The sequence below is a fragment of the Loxodonta africana genome, chromosome 6 (genome assembly GCF_030014295.1).
Source record: "Loxodonta africana isolate mLoxAfr1 chromosome 6, mLoxAfr1.hap2, whole genome shotgun sequence".
Taxonomy (NCBI): Eukaryota; Metazoa; Chordata; class Mammalia; order Proboscidea; family Elephantidae; genus Loxodonta; species Loxodonta africana.
Window position 1 is genome coordinate 42748806 of NC_087347.1, and position 17438 is coordinate 42766243.

Sequence of the window (17438 nt, forward strand, 5' to 3'; positions counted from 1 at the left end):
CGAACTGCTGACCTTTTGGTTAGCAGCTGAGCTCTTAACCACTGTGCCACCAGGGCCCTGTCCTACTCTTAGTAAATTCCAAGTCCCTACAGTGGCCTGTGTAAGGCTTTACTTGATCTGCTTTCGCATTACCTCTGACCTTATTTTCCTTCCTTCCCTTTCTCACAGCCATACTGCCTCTTTGTTGTTTTTTGACAGCAGTCACAGCCTGGTCAGAGCCTTTGCACTTGTTTCCCTGCCTGTGCCCTCCCCCAGTTATCTGCATGATATATTCCCTACCACCTTCAGGGATTTGTTCAAAATACCACTTTCTCTCTGAGGCCTTTGGTAACCCTATTTTAAAAATCAGACTTCCTTCTCTGTCCTGTGATGACTTTTTATCTCCCTTTATCTCCTTACACTGTCACTATTAAACATTTTATCTCCTTACACTGTCACTATTAAACATACTGTAAGTTTTACTTTTTTATTTTGTTCATGGCTTGTTCACCACTAGAATATTAGCTGTGTGAGGAGAGAAATTTTTTTTTTTGTTTCCTTGATTCTTGATATATCCTTAGACCCGAGCACATAAGAAACACTCAGATATTTCATTTAATCCACTGTGTTTATCTAGAAATCTGCATTCTGAATTTATTAGCAGTTGTTTTTTTTTTTTTTTCAAGATGGTGGATGGAGTACAAAGTGAAGCAACATGTGAAACTCTTTGATATTGAAACTTTATTTTTAACAGCTAGTTTCTCTATAGGCAATAATTACACTTGTTTTAAAAGAAACCCAGTTTAGTGATACAACTACTAGTTAGAAAAACCAAACTGAGGTTGGTACTGTTTCATCTTGGGGACATAGGTAGACAAACTGCCAATCTAAAAGTAATATTGTGGCTCATCTTTCTGCCTCCTTGGTCTCTGACAGCCAACAGGGATAGACTTAACAGTACTCACTAAGAAGAGTTTGTCTTTTCCCTGCTTTTCTCTTTCTTGGTGTTTTTCAGAATACTGTGTTTCCAGGTACTTCACATGTGTTATCTTATTTAAGCTTCATACTATCCCTTTGGTAGGTACATTATTCCGTAGAAGCCAAGACTGAAAGTAGGTCAGATAACTGAGAAGTCTATATCTCAATTCCAAAACCACATTAGCTTCCTGATTTTTTTTTATCAGAATCTTAAAAATAAAGTGTACTTGATTGCCAAAAATTGTTCAATGTTGAAGATGGTAAGGAGCCCTGGTGCAATGGTTAAGCATTCAGCTGCTAACTAAGAGGTCGGTAGTTCGAACCTGGTAGCGATTCCTCAGGAGAAAAGACCTGGCGATCTGCTCCCATAAAGATTACAGCCTAGGAAGCCCTACGGGGCATTTCTACTCTGTCCTATAGGGTCACTGTGAGTTGGAATCGAATCACTGGCACACAACAACACAGATACTTTAGTATGAAAATGTTTTCCATGGATGTGTAGAATAATTTCAGTTAATAATCTTATGAAGCCCCTCAGCAGTAATGATCATTTGCTAGAGTTTTTTAGAATTACAATTCATTGTCACTGAAATAAATTCTAAAAAAAAAGCTATTTCCTGACCAATGGGAAATATGTATAGCAGCTGATTTACTGGCATCATTGTGATGCTTTCATTCACATTAACTGATAAAACAACTTTTCAGTAAGACAGCAGTTGCAGATTTAAATGCATGTTATTTTAATATGCATTTAATACTTAAATGCATATTATAAATGTTATATAAAATAGGGTTTACTGATAAAAGATTAGTGTTAAAATGTATTTTATGATGGTATTTAAACTAATGATTGCATTAAATTTGGAATTTTATATACAAAAATGTACTTTTAAAATGAAATTACTTTTTAAAGGTATTTCTATAGTTTATGGCAGATTCAAAAAGTTTTGCTGAATCTTAAGAAAACTTAATATGATTGTATTATAATAGGAAAAAAAAATTGCCTGGTATCTGAGCTACCAAAATTTACCATTGTATTCTTCATATTTGATGAGTGTTTTTGGCCAAACTTTTAAGGAATACACTGTTATAACTTGTGATATGCAACGCAAACATACCATAGTTTCACTACAATTCCCCTGCTTCCTTCACTTTCTAAAACTATTTCAAAGGTTACTGTGTGTGGAAATTTTGAGGCATTGGGCAGGAAACAGCAATTGTATTTATTATACTATCGGGGAAAAACCCTACTGGCATTTAAGCCCCAAATTATTATCAAGCATAACCTTTTATTTCTCTGAAGAATTAACTGGGTAGGCACACAGGACCTTCTAGTAACTGTGAGGCCTACATATCTGAAATATTGGCGTTATTAATTTACTTCTCATTTTTGCTGCTCCAAGCTACTGAGCCCTGGTGGCACAGTGGTTAAAGTGCTTGACTCCTAACCGAAAGGTTGGTGATTCAAAACCACCACGAGCTCTGCGGGAGAAAGATGTGCCAGCCTGCTTCTGCTTCCCTAGAGATTTACAGCCTTGGAAGCCCCATGGGGTCGCTATGAGTCGGAATCAACTGGACAGCAGTAGGTTTGTTTGTGTGTGTGTGTGTGTGTGTGTGTGTGGTTTTTTACATTTCTCTTAAAATTCTAATGACTGGGTTACTGCCTGTCACTGAAATTTATTCACATGTACCAACTTGGTGTTTAATTCCAGATTTCTCTGGCCTGGTGATGCTGATGTTAAAAGCAGAAGGAGTAGATAGATCAAAGAAGAGGCTAAAGATGTGGTGAAAGCCAAGGGAAAAGGCTGTTCATATTATTTTTTAAACACACTCCTCCAACAACTCTGGCATACATGCCCTGATTCTTGTTGTGTATATTTCTTAGAAACATGAGATTTTTCTTTGCATCCTCTATTTGGCTTTAGGTCTCTCTTGTTTTTCTTTTTGATTTTGTTATGGACTTGTTGTAGGGCTGGTAAAGGATCTTTTTTTGAATAAAAATAGAAATAACACTTATCTGTTTTAAAATTAATAGGGATAGTAAAATAAAAAAGTTTTAAAGGCATTCAAACATTTGCTGGCTATATAAAAGGAGAAGAATAAAGACAAGAGTAGGGAAATAGAAAATAATAGAAACGATTACATTGACTAGTTATTCTGTGGTAATTATTATGATTTTTATGTTTCACTCTGGTTTTGCCTTGTACCTTGTGGAACGGGTACTATTGTTGTGTTGTTTGGTGTTTGGTTCCAACTCATAGCGATCCCATGTAACAGAGTAGAACTGCCCCATAGGGTTTCCTAGGCTGTAATCTTTATGGGAGCAGATCCCCAGGTCTTTTCTCCCAAGGAGTGGCTGGTGGGTTTGAACCACAGACCTTTTGGTTAGCAGCTGAGCAATTAACTACTGCACCACCAGGGCTCCTTGGAATTGGTACTGTTATCCCTATTTTACAATAGATGGGACTGGGGCAGAGAATCAGTTAATAAATTTATATTTATTTAATATTTAATGCTTAATAACTTGAACCCTGGCAGTCTGGTTGCAGAGCACATATCATAATTCTGTGCTGCTGCCTCAGAATCAAAGGAGAAGCAAGACAAAGGCCATTGCTTTCAGATCCAGACCTAGAGACAGAACTAACTGGGGCAGGAGAAAAAAAGGCAGAGCTTTATGCAGTAACATCCCCATCTTGTGGTGTTTTAGTATATTCTTGAAAATTTTAAGTTAAAAGTTAGTATCTCTAAACTAAATGAATTGTTCAAAAAAAAAAAAATTCAGATGAGGGCTCTTGTGGTTTCCCAGTATTACAATAGTATTAATATTATTATCACTTATTTAATTTTGTTTCTTATCTGTAGAGATGATTGCTGTTATTATCTCCATTTTATACCTGAAGAAACAGGTTGAACAATAAGCTCAGAGTCACATTGCCAGTAAATGGCTGAGCAGGAGCTTGAAGCCAAGCACTCCATCCCCAGAACTGCATTCTTAACCATAATGCTATACTTAATTATGCAGAGAATTTTTCACACGTAATGTTTGTGAAAAGTACATAATCGTGTCAGTAAAAGATGAATGTAAATCTGCTTTACTGAGACCCTTATGTGTGATCACAAACATCCGCTTCTTTTTTCCAGCTTGTTTTATTGTGATCTCAAGTGTTAACTATGAAAAGGAAGTGTTCCATTTTGTACTCACTACTTTGGTGCAGGAGTCCTGGTGGCGTAATGCTTTAGAGCTTGGCTGCTAACCAAAAGGCTGGTGGTTCAAATCCACCAGCCACTCCTTGGAAACCCTGTGGAGGCAATTCTACTCTGTTCTGTAGGGTTGCTATGAGTCAGAACCAACTGGACGGCACATAACAACAACTTTGGTACAAGGTCATTTCTTGAATATGGCTCGGCTCAGTGCTTTTCAACACACTCCACCCAATCTTCGCCATTACCCAACTCTGGTGACAAGACTCTGGCTTGTAAATGGTACTTTATTTTAACATGTTATTAATTCCGTTCAAGAAAGTAGTGATCCATAATGTACTTCGCAGAGATTTGTAAAGAGTTGTGGAGAATTTGATAACTTTATAGCACAAGTGAAAGTTATGTGGGCCTGAGAAAGTTTAGAGTAAAATTTATGTGGAGAATTGACCGTCAAATTCATTTTTCTTAGGTGTTTTAAGTATAGCTTTTAGGTTTTTGAAAGTGGTGATGAGGAGCAAGTAAAGATTAAATTTTGGGATGACATTCTTTTGGTAGGAAGATACTTAAGTACCCTATGGAAAAGGAACCTAATTAACACTAAATAAACTATTATTCCATATCCCTTATTAATGTAACAACATAAATTAACTTTAATCTTTGTTTACATATGTACTGTTTGTATTGTTTTTGTCACTTCACATACATATGTTGATTTTGGTAAGGTGGTGTTGAGTTTGTACCACTTATATAGCGTTTCCTTATACTGCTTTATATGGCACATAGGCAGTCATCTCTTGTTGAACACTTTAGATTTTTAAATTTTATTTAACTGATAAGCATTTGGAAATATATGATGGAAGCTTGTATGAGATTGAATCTAGTGGAAATAGATTTTTTTTTAACTTTTTGTTTTGAAATAATGTCTCAAGCTTAGAAAAAGTTGAATGAATGATACAAAAAACTCCTGAAACTCATTGCCCAGATTCACCAATTTATAACATTTTGCCACATTTACCTTATCATTTCTCTATCTATATATACACACATTTTTTTTTCTGAACCATCTGGGAGTTGTGTTTATTATGCCCTGGTAGCCATTAATTCTTAAGTCTTTATTTCCTGAGATATGGATCTTAGAGATACAGATTTGTAGGTTTCCCATTGACAGAATAGCTAAAGCAGTGCTATGGAATCTGTTTAAGGAGCAAATGCAGATAGGGAAAAGAAAAAGACAGTTATGATCTGGCTGAGCATGAAGGCCAAGAAGAAATAGTCAGTTATTCATATATCCCATAAATATTTCAGTGCCTAGGCACTGAGCTGGGTTGTAAGGGATAAAACTGTGAATACAATACACAAATGTCCTTATGAGGTTATAATTTAGTGCGTTTGGAAGTATAGGTACAGGCAACCAGACAAGCAATTTCAGTACATTGTGGTACTGTGATAGCAAGGGCAGAAAACCCTCCTAGTTGAAGATCATTGATGACTTTGGGAATGCATTACACCTCAAAGAATAAAGGCCGAGGAGAAAGACAAACGCTAGATTGCAAGGAATTAAGGGATAAGTGAGTGGCTAGGAAGTGGAAGAGGGCCACTTTTGCACAAATTCAGTAAATTTAGCAGCGGAAAGGAGAAAATAATTTAACAAGAGGAGGGTACCCAAAATAGTTGAATATTTTTCTATTCTTCCCCACTTTCCCTAAGAGACTAGTAGAGTATCTGAGACAGATTAGAGAGGGAATAGTTGGGATCTAGAACATGTTTACTTTGGAGGAAAAAACTTAAATTTATTCATGTAGAACTAGAGGGAAGGATAAAGAGTATGGGTATAGTTACAGGATACATTTTAGTGATGAAGACCCTCTTGATAGATGGATGTAGATGGATGGATGGAAGGAGATGAAGTTATGTGAAGAGGGGGAAGGTTGAAGTTAAAAGCTTGAAGAAAGTGGAGACTACTTGAAGCAGGCTTTGAGAAGATGGCTTAGGGAATGAGGGGGAAAGATTATGAGAGCTGCCAAGCAGTGGTCAAGGCCCAGTTGAGGTTTAGCAGTATAGTTCTATGTGGTGCTCTATTGTAGAAAAGTAGAGTGAGATCCTTAAATTATCAAGCGTTAGAATCACCTGGTTCTTACCTTTTTTTATTTTTGCATAAAAGAATGAAATTTAATTGCATGGAACTTTTCATTACTATTTTGTTTTAACGATTCATTTCAGTGATCTTTTTCTCCTCTTCCTGCATGATAACGAGCGCTGCCTTTTCCACCTCCTTTACCTATCATTTTCTTCCTTCCTGCATTTTCACAGCATGCTATTTCTCTGAGATGTCCCAGCAAGCAGGCCAAGCGTCATATTGACTTCACAGAAGAACAGGCTGAGCTGACACCTGTAAGTTACACAAACATGCCCATGGGACTACTTAAATATCATGAAGAGGAATGCATTCGTTAGAACTACTGATAATGAAACCCCTTTTCATATACCTCAGTTTTAAAAATAAAAATTTTGCCAAACTTAAAAATAAATGAGTAACTTTATGATATGGTACCGTTAAATATTAATACTCATGGTAAGACTATATAGGTGATAGCATATCTGAAGTAGAGAAGTTTGTAGTGGAACATGGAATCACATGCTTTTTTTTTTAATTCTGGAATTAAGGGCTTTTGTAAATTTTTGTAAGATATTAAAAGATTAACTGTTCTTCAGGATGGGGGTATCAAGTAGAGTGACTCTTCTGTACTGATGCTTTACTGAAAACCTAATTTCCTTCTTTAAAAATGTATCTTCTGGTGAGTGGTTGACAAATCTGGATGTTTCAGGGCTGCACTGTCCTGTATGGTAGCCACGAGTCACATGTGGCTGTCAGGCTCTTGAAATGTGGCTAATCTGAATTGAGATGTGCTGTAAGGATAAAATGCATGGTGGGTTTTCAAAGGCTTGGTTTCAAAAAAAAAAAAAAAAGAGAAGGTAAACTACCTCATTAATACTTTTTGTATTGATTATTTGTTGAAATAATATTTTCATTTAAATAAAAGGTATTTATTTCACCTTTCAAAAACTTCTCTAGTTTTTTTAATATTGCTACTAGGGAATTTTAAATTACATTTGTAGTTTGTATTGTATTTCCATTGGGCAGTGTTGCTTCAGAGTCATCTATGAAGCATATTTAAAAACATAAAATTCCTGACCCTCATCCCAGACCAGCTGAATCAGATTTTCTCCCCCTGACCTTCTTTCCATTTTGCTTTCCATCCTTGTTTCCTCCTCCTTTCCTTTTTCCTGTCCTTATAAAATGTTGATAGTAACCCAGTGAATTAATTTCACAGCCCACTAGTGGGTTATATCTTACAGCGTGAAAAACACTTCCCTTCTCTCATCTCTAACCCCTCCCCCAACACCCTTAAGTGTCAGCCACACTTATGTAACCCTTGTCCTGTCATCTTTTTTTTTCTTCTGCCCAAATAGTGGTTCTCAATCCTTTCACATCGAACGCCCCCCTTTTTATAGCAAATAACTTATACCACCTTTACTATCCTAAGTGAAATCCGTAGGTAATAATATCACCTACCTACATATATGATTTCTAAATGAATTTAATGCCCTAACTCTTAATATGAAGAAGTAAAAGTAATTTATAATAAAATATCTATCCTTGGCCACCACTGTATTAAAAGATGTAATGAAATAGTCAAACCCTGCACCTACTTACAATGTAACCCTTTTGACTTAAGAGAAAAGAGAGGATCAGAAGTCATTTTGTACAAGAAGTACAGGAAAGAGAGCAGAAATATGAGTGGACCCCAGAATTAAACATATTACGATAAATAATAACAGACAATGTGTACCTGTATGTGGCAAGAGAAAAGAGGATGTAGCCTTAACTAAAGTAGCAATAATGTGCTAAGGCAAATGACAGGCTGTCGAAGTAGAGAAAATGGGGAAGCACAGAATTCTTGCAAATGAGATGAGCCTTTTTATAATTGTAGTGATAAAATAATTTTGTATTTGATTTTTTGCAATATAGATTTTTCATTGTGCTATAGTTATTTTAAGTAAGACAACAATAATACGAATGTTTTTAAACAACCTTTAAATCAATCTTTAATGAAATTCTGAAATGCCTTCATTTCATGTTTTTATTAATAGTGTTCTTAATTCTGTTAAAAGGAATTCTAAATTCTCCTGTCATTTACCTGCATGCAACAGAGGTAATTCTTACTTCAGGCAAGGTGCAATGATTTTCCAGCATTATGAACAACTCTTGGTGAAGTTCTGAACAAAAGAAAGCGCAGACTTTCCCTTGACTTATGTTACATGGCAGTAATAAAAAAAAAAACAAACCCAGTGCCGTCAAGTCAATTCCGACTCATGGCAGCTCTACAGGACAGAGTAGAACTGCCCCATAGAGTTTCCAAGGAGCACCTGGCAGATTTGAACTGCTGACCCTTTGGCACTTAACCACTATGCCACCAGTGTTTCCATAGCAGTAATAGTCCTGGAAAATTCATTGAATGTTAAAATTATACAAAATACTTCGTGTTTAAATGTAAAATGAAGTTAGTTAGGCTTTAAGCTCAGATAATTACAAACACATCTTCCCACCTATATGATTTTCCATATAAAACGGAAAAAAACAAACCCAGTGCCGTTGAGTTGATTCCGACTCATAGCGACCCTATAGAACGGAGTAGAACTGCCCCATAGAGTTCCCAAGGAGTGCCTGGCGGATTCTAACTGCCAACCCTTTGGTTAGCAGCCATAGCACTTAACCACTACGCCACCAGGGTTTCATTTCCATATAGGGTCATTGAAAAATCACGTGGGATGTAGGACCTTTCTGGTTTCCTTCTCAATAAATATCAGTTATACACACACCCCGCCCATCATTGTAACAACCCAAAATGTCCCCTACGTTTTCTTAAATGCCTGTTTAAGGGCAGTACCTCCCACTTTGAGAACCACTGGTCTCCAATATCTCTTTATTTGCTCCCTGTCTCTACTCCCTCCCTCAAAAACCAAGCAAAACCCGTTGCTGTCAAATCAATTCCTACTCATAGCAACCCTATAGGACAGGGTAGAACTGCTCCATACTGTTTCCAAGGAGTGTTTTCCAAGGAGCGCCTGGTGGATTCAAACTGCTGACCTTTTGGTTAGCAGCCGTAGTTTTTAACCACTGCGCCACCAGGGTTTGTGCTACCTCCCCCAGCTGCCTCTTATTCATCCTCCTTTAAGCTTTTTCAGAGATACTTTACTGAGCCCCTAATCTTGGGTTTGGCTCTCACCTCCTACTTCCCACACCACCTAACACACTGTACTGTAATTGCCTATTTCACTTGTCCATATCTTCTTCTTGGATTCTAAACTCTGTGAGGGCAAAGAATGCGTATCTGGGTCACCTTTGTATCTCCAGTGCTTAGCATGGTTCTAGGCCCAAAGGTGGAACCTAGTGTGTAGTTGAATAAATGAAAGGAAGGGAAAAAATGAAGAAGGAAGTAAAATAGATGAAAAAATCAGCCATTAACTTTGTGTTCATCACAGTGAGTGGAAGAAAATATAAGAAAACCGTATTCACATAAAGCTATGTGCATTTTTGTTACCAGCAACACATCTAAGACTGAAGGCTGATTGGACAGTGTGCCCCAACACTATTTTTGTCTTTTACTCTTCTCAATCCTCTGACTGTATACCTCTCTTCCCATCTTACTTGAATCCTTCTCCAGTAACCAGTTTCCCCCCACCTCTCCCCCTTCTTTCTGAGGAGCTAGGAACTCTAAGAGCAATTGTGTGACTGGCGTCAGTGGGGGGAAATAGATAAAGTAAGGCATTTATTGAAAGAAGGAGTTTCCTGCTTCTGGTTTCTAGACATTCTTACTTTCTGCGACGGATACGTGTAGTTTAGATATAAGGAAGGAGGAGACCTGGACACCGGACACCTTCCCTGCTAGTGAATAAGCAGTAATAGCTACGTGACTGTTGTAAGCACAAATGATTGCAAAATAATTTATGATAATGTTTACCTATTTGTAGTCCCATTTTTTAGATGTGGCATAGTTTTGGGTCACCATCCATAATGATTACCCCCCCTTTTTATATTAAGGTACTTAAACCTTTTAATATTTTTAAATGGTTAACTTTCTACTTCTGAGCCTTTAAACAAATACAGTTAAATATCATTGCCTCTTACTGATCTTAAAAAGATTTTCTAGTGTCCTGAAGTCTCAGGGTGACTTCAGTTTTGAAGATCGATTAAATCTTAGAAGGTTATTTATTTATTTGAAGCTTAAACTTGAATATAATGTCCGGAATTAAGTTTACCAAATCATAGTTTGTTTTGTTGGCCTGAAACAAATTTATTATTTTTTTTTGTTGAGGAACCTTCTTCTGAGAAAGTAACCTTTGTGAGTAAGACAAAAGTAAGTTTAAGAGTAGCTTTTCAAGAAATTATTTTCTGTGTTTTACATACTCGTATATGAGTACATTTTTCCCCATTAGGTATGAATAGCAAAAAATGAATGGGAATAAGAACAGTGAAAGTTTTACTCTTTTTAATTGTCCTTTTCGTTCTTTGTTCTTCCCAGTTTTCTCCCTAATACTTAACTGATAAAAAAAAAAAAAACCTCAAATTGAATTTTCGGAAATTTCTGCTTACCTAGTATCTTTCTGGATGAGCCAACTAATCTTTACCCTTAGAAGGACTGTACCATTTAGGTAAATGAGGACCTAGGATAATTTTCTGTTGTTGTTATTGTTTGATCTTGATAGTTCTAATCTTGATGGATATGTCTTTTTTTTGTAACCTCAGGTTTTTGTTGGTTGGTTTATTTGCTCAGGTGGGGGTGGGGGTAGGTGTGCTTGTAAGTAAGGCTCATCTTGAAATAGAACAAAGCTCTGCAGATAGATACATAGGCAATGAAATACCATGTAGCAAACCCAAATACAACATAGTGTAGGTACGAGCAAAGATGAAGTCAGTGGTATTTTCTATAACAACATGTCTAATCTTGAAGTGTGTTTATCTGTGACAGTGTACCTTCTGAGAGTGGGTGCTGCTCTGATATTTAGTAAGTTTCTTTCCAAAGGATTTGTTTGATATACAGTTAAGTTTACAAAATATAGCACTATAGAATGTTTTTTATAACTCTACTCACCTGTGTCATACCTTGTTTTTTAATGGTGATTAGTAACTGCATAGCATTAAAATAAATGCTAGTTCAGAATTACTTAGACAGGCAAGTCTGAATTAGATATATGTTAAAACAGCTGCATCCATTCTATACAGGGACAAATACAGTTATGTAAACTTGCCTTACAAGGTGGTACTGAAAATTTTTAAGGGGAAAAAGGGTAGTCAGGGACAGTTACAATTCATTTTTTATGAAAATGTATTAATTGCTCAAGTCAATTTAACCAATTTAAGGGAACAACACTTAGTATTTTGTCTATATTAATTTGCTTTGGAAGTCCTTCACTTGCAGCAGTCCTATTAGTATACCAATAATTCATATATATTGAGTGAATTAAGAAAATTTTACTGAAAATGGGTGATCTTCATTAAAAAACAACCAAAAACCAAATCCATTGCTGTCAAGTCAATTCTGACTCATAGCGACCTCCATTAGGAAAAACGTTTATAGAATTTTCCCCTTGATGTGGCTTTCATTGAATTGGTGGAAAATACTTGCACCAGTTTTACAAATTACATAGTCTTACTCAATTCTCACCCAGAAAATAGTATTTAAAGCTATATAGGTCTTATGTAGACTTTAACAAGAAGGAATATGTTCAGTTTTTGGTCTTCTTCAACACATTTATTTGTGCTGTATACATAGCACTCACAAACACTGCCCTAGAAAGCAAATTGGCCCTAATCCTTGCAGTGTATTATCCTTGTTCCCAAAAGTGAGGAACCAGCAGGAGTCTGCTAGGATACACCTACTGGCATAGATGGTGTCTTTGCCTCCCTCCTTACCACCTTTAGTTTTTTGTTTTTTTTTCTTTGTGGACATATTTCACTAGTGTAGGAAAAAGATTTGAGATTAATTATAAAGAATCATTCTTGCTTTGTCTATATTTTAAACACATAAAACCTCCACTGACTTCTGTTGCCTTTTTTGTTTTTGTTTTTCTCTCTCTTTTTCTGCACAAGCACTCCTATCTGGACAGGGAAACCTCCCTTCTTCTGCGAAACATTGCAGGAAAACCTTCTCATTTGCTGACCAAGGTGATACTTCTTCTGTCTACCTGCATGTAACTATTTATTGCCTTGTAGGTAGAATATAAATTTTTGTTTTTGATTGTGCTCTCAGAGTATTGGTTTCTTATTTCACCGTCTTTGTTCTTAATAGAGGTACTTTGTTTCTTAGTGAACGTAATTATTTACTAATCATACTATTAGAAAAATATTGAAAGTAAAAAATATTTTCAGTAGTTTTCACTAGTCTTTAACTTTTGTAAATACTGAGTCTTCCCAAGTATGTTGCATTTTTTTTTAGTTTCATGTTGTATTGCACTTTAAGGTCTTAAAAAACATTAATTTTAACTTTAACTACTAATGGTTGTCCATACTATGAGTTTCTTTAGCAAGCTTTGCTTTCTAATCCTTGTTTGTATTATCATCACCTTGTTTAATTAAAACTTTTACTTATTTACAAAATCTTAATTTAGATTAGCTTAATCAAATTGGAAGAAAAAGCTACAATTTTAATTTCTTGGTTCTCTACCCTTAGAATGGTTTGAGTGAGTCCAGCTGGATTTTCTTTTGCTGGTATTTTTATCTATTTAAAATCTTTTAGCCGTTGTTGTCATTAATGAAGGAATTATAGAATAGGAAAGCTGAATAGACTTGTTTCAAGTCATGTCTTGTCTTCATTATTTTGTTTAAATAGTGTTAAATTTAAGAATGTAAGACTTGTTTATGGATAGTTTCTGAAGAATATAATAGTAATTATGGGTAATGTCTAAGTTGTTACTATTGTATTTGAGGTGTTTTGTTTGTTTAATCTGTTTCTTCTAACCTTGAAAACTTGTGAAAGAAGATAAAGGTTGTATTTGAAATCTGCTCTGAGTAGCAGTTCAAAGAGAAGACCTTTGACAAAAGTCAGCAATCAGACTCTTTTTCTTGCCTGAGTTTCTCTATTTAAGGTAGATCTAGGAATGGGGATGCTTAAAGGTCAGGGAAGTGTAGATGTCTAAGCAGGTTGTAGCTATGTACTTCATAACCAGAACAAAGTTATTCTTGCTTTTTCTCAGCTCTCTTCCTGGAGTTCACACTCATAGCTTCACTTAGGATCTCTGCTCTAGATCAGATATATTTCCCTGAGAGCACCCCATTTCCAGACAGTAAGCATTTCCTGTAATACTGTCATCACCTCAGATCCCACAGGCCTCTCGTTTACTTACCCACACTCTCCCTAGAATCCCATAGTGTATCTCCATCGTATTCTTTGATATTTCTGTTTTTGTCAGGATGCTGCCATTCTCCCAGGTGCCCAGGTTTAAGCCCTTGGTGCCATTCTTCCTCAAACTTACTATCTCAAACATCTAATGAAGCTTGCCATAATCTGCCTTATTTAGTGCTTTCACTCATTTCATTTTGGTTGCACCGCTCTAACACAGGCTCTTACCTGTGTTAGAGTTGCCTCTCTATTCTTGCCTGTCCTTTCTCTGGTCTACTTTGTAACTCCTCTCAAACTGTTTTAACATTTTACACTTTTTGTTGTATTTATCCAACAGATATTTATTGAGCCCTGTATAGTGCTAGATGCTGGGATACAGTATTGTGTAAGACGGACATATTCCTCACCCTGATGAACTCATAGCCTACTTATGAAGATAGATAATAAACATTAACAAGCAAACATGTAAATTAAAAAAAAAAGTCTAAATCATTATGTGCTATGAAAAACAAGGTAGAGCACTAGAGAATAAAAACTGGGGAGAAAACTAGGGGTAATTTAATTTAGATGGTGAGATCACAGAAGGCCCTCTTGAGGAGGTGACATGTAGGCTAAAGCCTGAAGCATGAAAAGAAGCCAGCCTAGAGGTAGATGAGGAGCGTTCCAAGGGATAAGCCAAAGGAATAAAGAGCTTGGCATGTTTGAGAAACTGAAAAAAGACCATGTTGTGGAGCTTCCATAGTTGAGTGAAGGTACCAGTGTCTTGATCTGGGTTTAGAGAGGTAGGTAGGAGCCAGGCCATTCAAGCCATGCTAAGGAACTTCTGTTTTTCTCCAAACACAGTTGGAAACTATGAAGAGAATAACTTCATTCATTCAACAAATATTTACTGAGTAACTACTACATGTCAGACAGTGTTTATAGCACTGGAAATACGGCAATGAACAAAACAAAGTTCTTATACCATAGGGAAAATTGTTCTTTGCAAGGTTTAGATAAATGCAGTTAGTAACTTCTCATCTCCTTCTGCCCAAGAGTTGATGCCCACAGCAATATCAGTGCCATTCCTGCCCTGTCTTTTCTTCTCCCGTTATCTAAGTGGTGGCTGTCTTTGTCATCTAGTGCCGTTATAACAGAAATATCACAATTGGATGGCTGTAACAAAGAGAAGTTTATTCTCTCACTGTCCAGTAGCTATAAGTCCAAATTCAGGATGCTAGCTCCAGGGGTAGGCTTCCTCTCTCTGTCAGCTCTGGAGGAAGGTCCTTGTTATCAGTCTTCCCTTAGTCTGGGAGTATCTCAGTGCGGGAACCTCAGGTTCAGTGGACGCACTCTGCTCCTGGGACTGCTTTCTTGGTGGTATGAGGTCCCCATGTCTCTCTACGTGCATTTCTCTTTTATATCTCAAGAGAGGTTGGCTTAAGACACTACCTAATCTTGTAGACTTCATCGATATAACTGCCACTAATCCATCTTTTTAGATTATAGTGATAGGATTTACAACCTATAGGAAAATCACATCAGATGATAAAATGGTAGACAGTCATACAGCCATACAAGAGAATTATGACCTAGTCAAAAAACTTTTGACAAGCAATTTTAGCCAAGTTGACAGACATTTTTGGAGGATACAATTCAGTCCATGATGGTGGTATTGGTGTATGTTGCCAACATCTGGCTCTGGCTACCCAGTATGTACTCCTCTGCTTACATGCAATGAGAAATTTGAGCAGGAATATGATTCAGTAGCATAGAACCTAAAAAGTAGATTGGGGTGGGGGTGGAGTGAAGGAGGGAGGTAGCAGATATTCCTAGAAAACTTAAACCACAGGGACCTCTCAGATGAGCCTTAGTTCTTGTACTGATGTCGGTGCCCCCTGTACCAGAGCACCTGGCTGTTTCGAAGCTCTAAGTGAGCAGTATACGCTTCTTAGGTGCCATCTTTGCTGCTGTGTGGCTCCCTTTACTCAAAGAGCATGGTGCCCTAGTTATTGACCCCTCTCCTATATGTCTGATGAAAACAGTAGAGTCTGTACTCTTCCAAACTAGGAAGATATAACACTCATAGGATGAACACAGTTGCACTGTGCTTAGCCCAAATAGCAAAAGGAATTTTTTTTTCATCACTGATCCAGTTGTCACCATACCACTGTTAATGGAATAACATCCAATTCTAACCCAGGGAGCCTGCCAGTCTCTTCTAGGAGTGGCAGCAGTGCCAGCAGATGCCATAAATGGAAGCAGTGGGCAAAGGACACATTGCTAATCTGATGCCCTTTAAACTCTGGGTGCCATTCTGATGGGCTTCCCTGACCTCCCAGTCTGATACAATACAGTAGTCTTTGTCACTCTTTACTCCTTTACCCTGCTTTATTTTTCTGCCTACAGAACTTACAACTAACTGACATTATATTACATATCTATTTATTAATTGTCTTCCTCTCTCATTACATACAAACTCCATGAGAGCGGAACTCTGTATTTTCTGAACCCAAAACCAAGACTAGCACATAGTCTGAATAAACATCTGTCAAATAAAAGCAGGGGCCTTTAGTGATCATCAAAGTTTAGAGAGCTGCTGTAATGTTAGCTGCCATTTTCTTTGCTCAGAGAAGTTATAAAACTGCTGTTATATTACTGAAAACCTTTTATTTTTGACAAGCAGTTTTTATTTACTAGTATCCAAAGTTTAAGCTATAATAACCCCTAAGAACAAAAGGGAGTGTAACACTATGGTAGAAAGAGCAGTTATATGGTATACCTCTGTAATCTTGGAAAGAGTTTTTCTAAGCCTGAGTTAATCTGTACAATGGATAAAATAATATTACCCTTGAATTGTTGTTGAGGATTAAGTGAGATACCATGTGAAACATGCCTATTAGTTTGTGGAAAGTTTTAGGTGTTCAGTTTATGTTCTCTTTTCAGTGAGAATCTATAATTTCATAATAACTTCAGGGGAAATGGAAACCCTGGTGGCGTAGTAGTTAAGTGCTATGGCTGCTAACCAAAGAGTCGGCAGTTCGAATCTGCCAGGCACTCCTTGGAAACTCTACGGGGCAGTTCTACTCTGTCCTGTAAGGTTGCTATGAGTCGGAATCGACTTGACTGCACTGGGTTTGGTTTTTTGGTGATCAGGGGAAGTAAAATGAAGTAGCTATTATTTTGGTTCTCAGCAGTTTTTACAAAATAGTGCATTTAATGGGCACTCAATTATATCACTCCAATTTCTATTTGAATCATTTTAATTTACATAACTTTGCATTTAATCTGTGAAATAAACTAGATTCTGAAGAAACTGCTAACTACTGTTTAGCTCCTTAATTTCAATCAGATGTGTTCTGAACCTACAAACCCTTAGTAATGAGTTGAAGGAATTCATTAGCGACCTCTGGGCAACGGTAACTCTTTTATCTAAGTATTCTAATTTTTATACCAAAGAGAATGTTCTAACCCTTTGTAACCACAGTATTGGCTTTCGTTTAATCATAAGATCTTCACCCAGTTTTTGTCCTTCATGTAAATTCGAGGAGGCTTGGCATTTGATGGTCATTGATAGCTACATATTGATAGCTACATAGAGGTACTTCAGGTAGAAAATGGATTGTCTCTTTGTCTTTGTAAGAGAAGGGGTAGAAGAGAAAGTTTTTATACGTGTGAAGGATCTTTTGCTTTTGTTGAGGATGGTTGTGGGACAAACAACATGAAAAATGGAATAATCAAAAGATCAGGGGCAGAAGATTTAAGATCATGAGTTGTCAAGCTTTAAACAAAAACAGAGAATATGAGATTAAATGAAGCTTTGTCCTTTGTACTAAATTTGGGCTGCAGACTTTGAGCATAGATTTACATTTATAAAGAAACTGTTGGAGATCTTCTTAG

The 17438-nt window shown here is 36.8% G+C and overlaps 1 protein-coding gene across 4 annotated transcripts in view; it reads left to right on the forward strand.

Moving 5' to 3' along the window:
- RAPH1 (Ras association (RalGDS/AF-6) and pleckstrin homology domains 1) overlaps positions 1–17438 on the forward strand; it is a 92647-nt gene that overhangs the window by 41647 nt on the left and 33562 nt on the right. For 3 of the 4 annotated variants that reach the window (XM_064286776.1, XM_064286775.1, XM_064286777.1), the window contains exons 5-6: positions 6469–6549; positions 12311–12385. The exons of the other annotated variant lie outside the window; for it this stretch is intronic. In XM_064286776.1, the coding sequence (XP_064142846.1) occupies positions 6469–6549; positions 12311–12385 (156 nt within the window). The remainder of the gene's footprint in view (positions 1–6468; positions 6550–12310; positions 12386–17438) is intronic. 4 annotated transcript variants of the gene reach the window in all.